The sequence below is a fragment of the Seriola aureovittata genome, chromosome 9, assembly GCF_021018895.1.
Source record: "Seriola aureovittata isolate HTS-2021-v1 ecotype China chromosome 9, ASM2101889v1, whole genome shotgun sequence".
NCBI lineage: Eukaryota > Metazoa > Chordata > Actinopteri > Carangiformes > Carangidae > Seriola > Seriola aureovittata.
The window spans coordinates 1,142,780-1,155,168 of NC_079372.1; the positions used below are offsets into that span (position 1 = coordinate 1,142,780).

The following is a 12,389-nucleotide window of genomic DNA, read 5'->3' on the forward strand; positions in this document are numbered from 1 at the left end:
GGGGAAACAAGTGTAACACCAGTAGATTATGTGTCGAGTGTGTTTCAAGTTACAACCATCAGTAGAAACAGTCTATTGAAACACCTGAAGCTGATTCAGTATTTAAGAAGCTTTATGTTAATACAATGGCACTGAGGGCATATGATCTCACAGAACACGGCATTAATTCAGATGTGATTATTTTATTGAATTCATCGTCAAATCAGTCAAACAAAGGCATTGTAGGTAAAAAAAAAGGGCATAAAATAGTACTTATCAACAAGAGGGTGGTGCAGGGGGTGGAGGGACATGGAGGTCGTAATGGTACTCACTGGGTCTTCTGTGTTGTGTGGAGGGATTCAGGCTGCTGAGAGTGGGTCAATAGTAGTGCTGTGTCTTCCTGGGATGATTGATTGGTTGACGTCCACTCTAAGCTGCTCCACACAAAATAAGTCCTGCCCCGTCAAATAGTCAAACTAGTTGTGAATCTTTTTTTTTAAATTCAGTCTTTGCTTTGAAGGCATCTATTTTTTGAATGCAGTCTATGGAATAATAATCCCATAATAAGTGTAGTCCACATACAGACTTTAATGTTAACTTTAGCTTATCGTCTTACTTTAGGTAACTAATGGCAGTTTTATTAGTGAGGGGAGCTCTTACTTAAAAACACATCCTTCTCATCTGGTGAGGAGCAAACACGGCATCTCTGAAATGATTTAATATGTATATTTATTAATATTTATTTACTCAACTACTTACATATAGTAACTATTATGTTTAATTTTACAATTCTTTTTTTATACTATTGTAACATAATGAGACCTGCTTCAGGACAGGGGTTTTTTTTCAGGCACTGGTCAGATATAATATAATTTAGCACAAACAAACATGAAATTATTTTTTACCTAAAACTGTGTTTTATTGGGCAGACATGTTTTGTCCCAGATCTCAAGAATCACTGAACTACAAACCAACCAATAAGAATAAGGTCACAAATTATACTTTATACTTAGAAATCTGACAGATGTCAATACACACCTTAAGCTAGGAAGTGAGTGTTAGCATTTGCCTACCGTTAACATGCAGGTTCATTAAATCACATATGACTGCACATAAAACTAATCAAATCACACAAGACCTTGTTCCTGTTCCAACAAGGCGCTTAATTATGAAATAATGAAGACCTTTTATTTGAAAAGTCTCATATCTGTCCTTTGTCTGTGGCCCACTCATGTACAGTATAACCACTGAACTTCAAAATAAAAGACCCATAACATAAAAAAATAGAACTAACAAAATAAAAGCTTGCGGTAAGTGGTAACCTTATTAAGCCGCCACTAAACAAACACATGTGGCTGTGGGGGCTTCAGGCCCTCTGTCCCAGTTATTTCGTCCAATCAATGAGTGAGCCAGCTGATCTTTTCTCTGGATACAGAGAACAACAAAAAAGAAAACTCTGATTGGATAACTTACCAACTTTCATGGTTCTAGGACAGGAACCTTTAATTCCTGAAGCAAACTTGATAGAAAATTATTATAATTAGGGAAATTATAATTAGAGGAGAAAAAATAGAGAGAAAAGAGATTACATATAACATTTAAAATGTTGATATGTTTTGCCTTGAAGGCAATATGAGGTTTACATGAGGTTAACAGATATGCAACTTGTAGAATGATACAAGTCAAAATACAATTTGTACAAACTAAAATGATTAAAAAAAAAAGGGAACAGATTTACAGATTTTATTGAAAGAGTCTGGAGCAGAGTTGAGGCCATCAGAAGGGAGGGGGCTCTGACATATGTCTCATCTTCATATTCTTATGTCTGATTTTCCATGTAGGCTGAAGGAGAGCTCTAGAGGCTAACCCAAAGTCCAGGACCCTCATAGCAGTTGCTTGTTGATTTACTGGAGCAGAGATGAATAATGAAAAATTAAACAAAGTAGTTTTTAATTGTTTTAACATCTTTGCAGTCATAAACAGTGGCTGTGTCTCTAGCATATTATCTAGAGCACAAAAATAACAAGGAAACTTTAACTGCATAAATTTCAAATAGAACATTTCTGTCACACACCTGTGAGTCCAAGTTCAAACAAACACCTGAAATTGAAACAGTTTGGGCATTTTCATGCTTCAACAGGATTACTGATCATCATTAGTGCTACTGTGTCTTTATACAAGGCGTAACTTTTTCACTCTGAGAGCTTCTCATGTCTTATATCACTGGTCAAATGTATTCACATACCATATCAAAACAGACTGGGGCGGGCGGGGAGGGGGCACCTATTAGAGACCCCTGCTTTAAACTGATCATTCATTCACATGTTTGGCATGTCTGAAGACAGTACTGAACTTCTGTTGTGTTCTCTGAGCTGCTTAGCTGCCCTCACTTCCTCATTTTCATGTTTCAAATTAAATCGAGTTCATTTATAAAGCACATTTAAAACATCCAGGGTTGGCAAAAGTGCTGTACAATGATATACAACCAAAAACAGCTCAAATGTATGCATTGTTCTGCATATTGTTATTTTGGCATATTATGAATTGTTTACACAGAAAACAGGTTTCTGAGAAGCAATTAAACTCTAATGATCATAGAACTAGTAGGCAATATGCATGTATTAGAATGATAAACCCAAACACAATTATTGATCATTACCAATATTTTATTTTGATATCTATAAGTATCAAAGTTATTTTTTAATGGTTTAACAGTTTCTATACTGTGCATCAATTCAAACTGACACACTGAAGTTTACTTTTTACCGGCAATACACAGTCACACATTTAGTTAGTGAGAAACATGTAGACTTTATATAAAATACATAACGTTACTATATCATCATTCTCAGAAATAATCATTATGGCATTGGAAAGTGTGATATGATAATGACAATTGGTCAGACTGTTATATGGACGCTGCAAGTTTACAGTTTAAATTTTTGCAATCATCAATGTCATCTCCAAAATGCAGAGAAGTGATTGTGCTGCTGAAGATGGGTGTAATTTCCCTTTAAAGACAAAACACAATTACATATGTAGGCAAAAGAAAGAGAGAGTGTGGCCTCTGCTGGCTGCTACATTTTCTGGATCATGACCTGGAATTTACCTACAGACACAAGAGCACAAAGATAAGAGAGTTAGAGTGTGAATAAGGTGTGTTAGTCCACACTTATTTTCAAAAAAATATGTTTCCCATGTTTTCCAATTCTAATTTTTCCACCCCAACTTAAAGACAGGGCAGAATAGGATCATTGAGATCTGTGTCTAAATACAGCAGCACCGACTCTAGCCTAAATAATGACCCAGGTTTCACAAAGGCAGTGCAGAGTTGCATGTTGGGTTCATACAGTGTGTCTGTGGTCAGACTGTGCTCTTGTTCAAATGTCCTCTTAGGTTTGAAGGCTCCATCCTGTTATTAAAAGGTAACCTGTCAAATCATTTACCTCTTAGACAGCTGGTTTCTATGTACTGCTCCCAGTTTTGTTTGTCCCATGCATGCAGACACACATGAACACCCATGTACACCCATGTGCACCCATGTGCACCCATGTGCACGTTGACAATGCGATTCCCATTCCTCTCAATGGTTTCACACTATTCCACTGATTTACATTTGCCGGTAAAAAGCCAAGATACACAGTATTGCAGCAAAGAAGGCAGGAAGTCAGTTACTGACCGAGTCAGTAATGAGGAGGACAGAGTTGAAAACTGTCGTGGAACTGCTGTGAACAACCAACATCATTGTGTCCTATTATCAGTCTGTCAGCTGGTTACAGCCTAGTGTCAGTTGGTTCCAGTCTAGTGTTAGCTAGTTTCAGCTGGTTTCAGTCTAGTGTTAGCTGGTTTCAGTCTAGTATCAACTGGTTCCAGCCTAGTGTCAGTTGGTTCCAGTCTAGTGTTAGCTGGTTTCAGCTGGTTTTAGTCTAGTATCAGCTTGTTCTAGTCTAGTGTCAGCTGGTTTCAGACTAGTGTTCGCTGGTTTCAGTCTAGTGTCAGCTGGTTTCAGCCTAGTGTCAGCTGGTTCCAGTCTAGTGTTCGCTGGTTCCAGTCTAGTGTCAGCTGGTTTCAGTGTAGTGTCAGCTGGTTTCAGCCTACTGTCACCTGGTTTTAGTCTAGTGTCAGCTACTTTCAGTTTAGTATCAGATGGTTTCAGTCTAGTGTCAGCTGGTTTCAGTCTGGTGTCAGCTGGTTTCAGTCTAGTGTCAGCTGGTTTTAGTCTGATGTTAATTGGTTTCAGGTGGTTTGAGTCTAGTGTCAGCTGGTTGCAGTCTGGTATCAGATGGTTTCAGTCTAGTGTCAGCTGGTTTCAGGCTAGTAATCTGCATATGTGTAAAGAAGTGTCATCTGCATATATCTGCAGATGTATGTTATGACACTGTCAAGGGAGATCATTAACATAAAGGTTAAACAATAATGGACTGAACACTGACCCCTGTGGAACTGTACACTTCAGGAAACTGGAGTGTGCATCACAGACCGAGACACACTGCATTCTGTTTGGTAAATACGAAGACGGGACTCTCCAGAGTCACATCATGATTGACTTTAATCTAAAAATACAGTACCAACCACTCCTCCTTTATGAAGCCTGGATTTCATGTGCTCTTTTCTATGCAACGTAAAAGTTTCAATGGAATGTTTTTTTCTAAACAGAAAGAGAGTATGAGAGCGAGAGAGAGAGCGAGGTGAAGAAGGGGTTGAAAGAACCATTGCTCTGCTCACAGTTCTACCGTGAAATCAGGTTTTATCCATTTGAAATAGTGAAATATTTTGGTTCATTATAAACTGTGTTCAGACTAATCAGATTGTGTCAGAGGACGTCAGTAGAGTAGTTGGTCCTTCAATGTGGCCCAGGACGCATTTGTGTTCACACTGCTAAAAGAAAAAAGAAAACCACCTCCGAATATGGTCTGAGTGATCAGATCTAAAATGCATCCTCAATGTGTCTCAGGTGCGTTCACACCTGAACTTAGGGCCGTCCACTTGTGATCAGATCATCTAAAACGGATATTAATACGAGGTCTGAACAGGTCTGGTCTGAACAGGTCTGGACAGGTCTGAATAGGTCTGGTTTGAGCAGGTCTGGTCTGAACAGGTCTGAACAGGTCTGAGCAGGTCTGGTCTGAACAGGTCTGAACAGGTTTTAACAGGGCCAAAAATCAAAAAAGAAATTCTACTGATGAATGATGACAGAGAGATGTGGATGAAATCTCTTGAAAAAAAGTACAAGCAAGTACAAAAGTTAAAATGTTTTTTCAAATGACTTTTTCCAAGAACAAGAATACATTTTGTGAGAATGTCTCTGAATGATAGACAAGTGATGTGCATCTTACACGCAGGCATGACGGACACCTCAGCAGTCACAATACTCCTCACTCCCAGGTTGGACAGAGCTCCTCTCACCAGACCACAGGTGAAGGACAGGTACTGCAGAAAGACAAAGAGCCATGTCACATGATGAGGAGAGCCATCCTAACACACTCCATCGTTGTGTATGTGTGTGTTTGTTGTGGGTGCAGTGTGCTGTTAGTCAGACCTCTGTTAAAGTGAAACGTTGGGTCATTTACAGAGTACAGACAGTGTTTGTGTGCGTCTGTCAATGTGTGTGTGTGTGTGTAGGTAGAAACAGCTTAAGGGGTGTGTGTGTCTTGTATTTGTACTCTTCACCGAGATCAAAGAGGCTGTTAATTAAGCAATGTCACACTGAAGTAGCTACGACTGAATCACAGCTAAGTGTGACATTTTTATTTAATAGTTGTCCGAGCGCCATATTAGTTTACAGTAATAAGAAACAACAGATTATGATTTGCTTGTTATTTCATCATTGATTTGGCTACACCAACACAAATAGTTCCGCAGCTGCACTGGTTCTGCGCTGTTGCAACACAAACATTTTCCCGACCTGCACACTAGGTGCTAGCTAGCTAGAGCTAGATAGCTAGATACTTTATTCATCCCCTAGGGGAAGTTCAAATGTCCAGCAGCTCATTAGTAATAATAATAATGACAGTTAATTATAAAAAATAATAATTAAATGAGTCCACTCCTGAACCTCTCTGTTCTGCAGCGCAGTGAGATGAGACGTTTGCTGCAGCTGTAGTTGCTTCTCTGTCCTGCCAGAATGTTGTGGAGAGGATGGTTGGTATCGTCCAAGATGGCCTCCATCTTACATTGCATGTGTCTCTCCACAACAGTCCTGAGTGAGTCCAGACTCTTGCCAAGCACAGACCCAGCCTTTTTTACCAGCTTGTCCAGTCTCCTTGTGTGTACACTGTCCACCACTGACTGATAAAACATGTGGAGCACTTCACTGCAGACGTCAAAGGACCTGAGCTTCCTGAGGACAAAGAGCCGGCTCCGCCCCTTCAGGTAGATGGCATCTGTGTTCAGGGACCAGTCCAGTTTACTGTCCAGGTGCACACCTAGGTATTTATAAGTGAGCACCACCTCAATGTCCTTCCCTTGAATGTTGACTGGCTGAAGGGTGGACCTAGACCTCCGAAAGTCCATGACCATCTCCTTGGTCTTGGAGGTGTTCAGAAGGAGGCAGTTCTTGTCGCTCCATTCACTGAAGGCCATCGTCAGATCCCTGTACTCCTTTTCCTGCACGTTCCTGATACGCGCCACAATAGCTGTGTCATCCGAGTATTTCTGGATGTGGCAGGACTCAGAGTTGTATTTAAAGTCGGCTGTATACAGGGTGAACAGGAACTGAGCCAGAACAGTCCCCTGTGGAGCCCCAGTGCTGCTCATCACTGTCCCTGAGACACAGTTACCCAGCCTGACGTACTGTGGTCCAGGATGTGAAGCAGGGATCCACCCCCCTTCCTCTCTGGTGTTGTTGTGCTGCAGCTTCCTCTCTACTTTCTTTTTGTAGTCCTCCTTCGCCTGATTTAATCTCCTCTTCAACTCATGTTGCACACCTTTGTCTACATGTTACTTCAGTATGTAAATGTATCTGTATGTTTCCATTTATCGTGAAACCAGTGAGATAAGAGTCTGGTGACACTGGCGTTGATGGGTCAACAGCTGATCAGACGCTGCTCCATCGTCACTCAGTGGACGCTTTGCAGTAAATTCTTAGCGAGCTTTTAGACCTGACTGTGATTAACAGTAAAAAGAACACCTGTGATACATTTAGTTAAAAGTCCCAGTGCTGTTATACTCTTAATCAGCAATATCAGCTGTGTGCAGCTGGAAAACACACAGCTCACACACACCTGAGTGAGAGTTTGGCTCAGCGCATTTAATATAGAACCGTACCTCATATTGGTAAAATCTTCACACATCCAGCGCTACAATACCTTCCTGCACATGTCTGTGCAGTGCGGAGTCAAAAATGTGGAAAACTGAACATGTTTCAGAAAAGGGTTTTTTCAGTTTTCCTGTTAAATTCGCTCTTAATTTGTATTGCAATCTACAGCACTGTTGAGGGGTTCTCATGTTGCTCAGGGGCAGCCCGTTGAAAAACCATATGTCCTATTGTTTAAAGAATCACACTGTGTGAAACTACACAGATTTTCCTACATTCTGGGGAAAAATGATGGGTGAAAAGTTAAATGTGTGGTCATGAGGACAAGTTAAACAGACCACTTCAACACCTTATTCTCACTCTGTGTGATGTCACTCTCCTCTGCACAACCATTTTTAAAATCTAAAACTGTAAGAAAAAAAGCAGAAAACTTGAACTGAGATAAATCAAAAACTGTACAAGATACCAAAAAGCTGAACACAAGTCTAACAGCTGAAAGTCTCTGGATCCATTTAATGCTGAAATTAAGTCTCCAGTTGAAAGTATGCTGACATAGTTGAAGTTGAAAGATTTGAACATTCCCTCCATTCATTTAAATGGCAAAATTTTTCAGAAAAAGCTGAATATTTAAAAAATTACTAAAAAAGAAAAGTAATAGCAGAAATGTTCTTGAAAGGCTGAACGTTTTGATAGTTGAGGAGTGAGAGTAGTTGGTGAGCGAAAAGCGTACCGAAGCAAAAACATGGTCATTGAGAAGAACAAAAAAATCATCATTAATGTGTTTAGAAGAAGCTAAATTCATTCTTATATCAAATTAATTCTTTAGTTTCATTAAACGGCTGAAATTTGTTTTGTTACTGAAGTGAAATAACAACAGTACATGTTAATAACCAACAGAGGTTTTCATTCTCCTCCAAACTAAATAAAAAGGTTCTGTTGGGACTCAGGACCTCTTTGTTTTGTTCCAAGGACTGGGTAACGTTAACTGACTGAGCCTAACCTCTCCTAGCACAGCACAGCACAGCACAGCACAGCACAGCACAGCACAGCACAGCACAGTTAAGCAGTAGAAGTCTTAACTTCGTTAATGTACATGTTGGTTAATGTCTTGTTGTTGAAATGTTTGCTTAGGTTGTGGTCAGCCATACAGTTAATTGAGTACTTGCATGTTCACACACATACCTGTAGTACATCTCAGTTCTAGAAACCTCCTCCTCTGACCTGGTACCTTTAGATTACACGAGCTAGGCTAACAAAGAAACTCACATCTTCCCTCCCCCCACACACCAGGTGGTCTCAGCGGCCATTTTGAATCGGCCATCTTGCCACCTGTATATACTAGATTAGACATTGTATTTTTACTCTGTTCCATTGTAAATAAATGTCTTTAAGTATAACTACTGGTGTGTTTAATGTTGCACAAGTGTGAATATTGCCAAACTCTACTCAGCATCATTTCAATCCTTTAACTTTAATTTACTGTTGATATAGTGATTTGGTTATAATTATTAAGGTAATTATTAATCTGAGTTCCAGATTAATTTGAGACTGAAACAATATTGGCTATTTTGCCTTTTAGTTTAGGCTGGTGCCCCCAATGACTTTAATTCATTTTAAAGTTATTATTAGATATTATTAATTTAAATCAATATTTTCTAAATTTATGACAGGGTTGATAAATTAAATTAAATAAATATGATAAATTGATAGACAACCAAAGGTCCAACATTTATGGTGTCCTGCCTGGAGGCAGAGCTCGGACCCAACAGTTCAACGAGGGATTTCATAAGCGGATTAGGAACTGGATTCTTATTAACTAAAATGTTATTAAACCCCGTCCCTACTGAGTCTGGAGTCATGTGAAGGCCTGCTGGTTTAGGATCAGCTACCTACAGCGGCCGTGAGAGCTTAACATACTGCAACTTAAGAAAACACATATTGCAAATAGACAAAACACAAACAAAGAAAACATCTTCATCAGTTTGACAACATCCTGCAAATACTCACGACACAATGGAAGTGTTTCCAGGGGACACTAAAAAGTGATGAACCAGCTGGGACACACTTGCATGGATGTATTAATACATCCATGTGCACCTGTTCTTTTAACTTCAAAAGTCACAAAGCATTGAACAAGTTGGTTCATCACTTTCTCTGGACAAATTGAATTGAATTGTCTATTTGGTTGTGTTGTGAGTATTTGCAGCTCATGTGTCAAACTGATGAAGATGTGTTTTGATGTTGTTTGTGTTGCGTGTATTTGCATGTGTTTTCTTAAGTCACAGAGCGTTGGGCCCTCAGGGCCACCGTAGTTGCTTCAGAGCTTTATAGAACAAATCACTACATAGTCACATAATCTGATGAAATTAAGGCAGATTACCTTTGGGGCATGTTCCAGGTGCTGTTTACCAGCTGACAGCTGACTCAGCAGTCGGAACTTGTTGTCCTGGAGAACATAGATGCCCTGAAACACATGACAGACATTAGAACAGCACACAGCAGTATGGATGCTGATAGAGGACTAGACAAAGATAAGAACTGGGATGATATTTATGTACCATGAAATGTATTACATCATATTACATAAATGAATGATTTGAGTTTGTCAGAATTCTGTTAGGATGTTCTGTTAACCATCAGCTCAGTGTTACCTGGTGATTAGTTCGAAGGTTGTATATCTGCTTCTTGAACACACAGGTCCAGAAGTCTTTACAGATGAACTTCATGACGTCCAGCTCGTCTTTGAACCGTGAAGTGTCTTTAGTCAGTCTGCAGAAAAGGAAAAGGCCAGGAGCTTTAAATCTAAGCGTTATTGCCACAAAGGAATGAGACTTGATTCAAAGTGTCATGTCAGATAACAGGTGATGTTACACTGCTGGTGGACGATACAGAGACCAGCAGACGGACTCTGAGGCAGCTGAGTGAGTCTTGAGTAAACTGGCAGGTCCACAGATCTGGACCAGCAAAGAAAAACTTGTGAGTGTCTGCAGCAGTGGGACTGTGTGTGTGTGTGTGTGTGTGTGTGTGTGTGTGTGTGTGTGTGTGTGTGTGTGTGACCGAGTCTGAATAAATTATGGTGTGTTAGTTCACGGTGATGAAGGAACATGTCGTGCAATGACACAGAGACTCACTGATGTGTTTCAAACAGTGACAGAATGTAACTACATGTTGTCCTGCATCATATTGCCTCTTCTATTCATCTACCCACAATATCTATAAAATAACTTCAGGTGGCTCCAGTTTGACAAACTACGACAATAACAACCTGACCTGCATAACACATTTAAAGAAACATTTTGAATTTGACAGGCTAATCATTTTTAGCATTTTACTTTACTACTGGTTGGTGACAGATTTGGGACAAACACTGGAACTCTGTGCCACAGAGGGAAAGGAAACATCAGACTGTGGACAAACACACCATTGTTAGGATTCATTGTTGTCTTGACTCTGCACTCAACTAATCCTTTAAATATTAGAAATGATCCTGGGAGGAACGGCTTCTCTGATGTGGTATTGTGCATGATGATTTATAAATAATAATAAATATGCTGATATTGTGACTGTCCATCTGCTCCTGTTATTCCCTTTGAAAGTGAAAGAAATCCTTCTTAATATATAGATGACTCCTCCAGGACATTTAGTCATGTCTTGAACAGAACTGTTTAACAGAGAAGGTTTTCTTAATGATCACATAGTGAGACTAAACAGCCTGAGTCGCAGCAGTTTGTTAGTTACCTCTCTATTAGTCCTTGGCCGACTCTGAAGCCCATATTCTCCAGTTTGGTGATATTTCTTCCATTTTCCTGAGAGAGTATGACAGAAGAACTAGTGAACAAACAGAACTAACGAGCACCGGCTGTTCATGTCATGAAGCCGCCGTGGAGCACCTCCTGACAGACACTTTCTCACCGTCTCTCCTTTCTCAGCGGACTTGGAAATGTACTGTATCACTTCGTTATGTAGAAACTGGAACGGAGCTTCGTCCGCCATTCTTCTTCCTCTGACGACAGCGGGTCCAACCGATTCACTTACACCGGGAGCGACACCATCATCACACACTGACGGATAAAACACAGAAACACACTCATCTGAACACTATATCAACCTTTCTGTCGCTTCCGTGTTGTTTTTGTTTACCAGCGGAGGGAGGGCTGATCAGAGAGGGCACTGTTGGTACTCTACCGCCACCAGCTGGCGAGGAGGTCGAACTTTACGGAAGCTGATGAGGGCCACGTGAATTTTCTTTTTTTTTTCTTCAGAATTTTGACTTAAAGGTCAGAATTAAAAAAAAAAAAAAAAAAAAAGTCAGAATTTTAAATCCAGCCACAACCATTAGTGCACACTGTAGAATTAGTTAATTATCAGATATATATATATATATATATATATATATATAAAAACATTATGGATTACTTGACAAGATGACCACAGTACGTCAGGCTGGGTAACTGCCCAGGAGTACAGGGATCTGACGATGGCCTTCAGTGAATGGAGCGACAAGAACTGCCTCCTTCTGAACACCTCCAAGACCAAGGAGATGGTCGTGGACTTTCGGAAGTCTAGGTCCACCCTTCAGCCAGTCAACATTAGAGGGAAGGACATTGAGGTGGTGCACACTTATAAATACCTAGGTGTGCACCTGGACAGTAAACTGGACTGGTCCCTGAACACGGATGCCATCTACCTGAAGGGGCGGAGCCGGCTCTTTGTCCTCAGGAAGCTCAGGTCCTTTGACGTCTGCAGTGAAATGCTGCACTTGTTTTATCAGTCAGTGGTGGCCAGTGTAAAAACAAGCTAGTAAAAAAGGCTGGGTCTGTGCTTGGCAGGAGCCTGGACTCACTCAGGACTGTTGTGGAGAGATGCATGCAATGTAAGATGGAGGTCATGTTGGACAACACCAATCATCCAATCTTCCAAAGGAAGTGGACTCATTTAATTATTTTTTTTAATTATTAATTGTCATTATTATTATTACTATCTATCTATCTATCTATCTATCTATCTATCTATCTATCTATCTATCTATCTATCTATCTATCTATCTATCTATCTAATATAGAATATCACCAGACTGATACTTTAAAGACATCTGTATTTTTTGTGTCACTGTCTCTGTCTCTCACTGATCACGTGACAATACTGTGCGGCAATA

The 12,389-nt window shown here is 40.1% G+C and overlaps 1 protein-coding gene across 1 annotated transcript; it reads right to left on the bottom strand.

Annotated features, from left to right (window-relative positions):
- Positions 1–1,706: 1,706 nt before the first annotated feature.
- Positions 1,707–11,404, bottom strand: trappc6b (trafficking protein particle complex subunit 6B). Its single transcript, XM_056385759.1, has 6 exons — positions 11,147–11,404; positions 10,973–11,040; positions 9,886–10,003; positions 9,615–9,698; positions 5,316–5,409; positions 1,707–3,088 (listed from the first exon to the last, which is right to left on the bottom strand). Exons 1-6 carry the CDS (start codon positions 11,225–11,227, stop codon positions 3,057–3,059), a joined length of 477 nt encoding a protein of 158 aa, XP_056241734.1. The 5' UTR covers positions 11,228–11,404; the 3' UTR covers positions 1,707–3,056.
- Between the last annotated feature and the right edge of the window lie 985 nt (positions 11,405–12,389).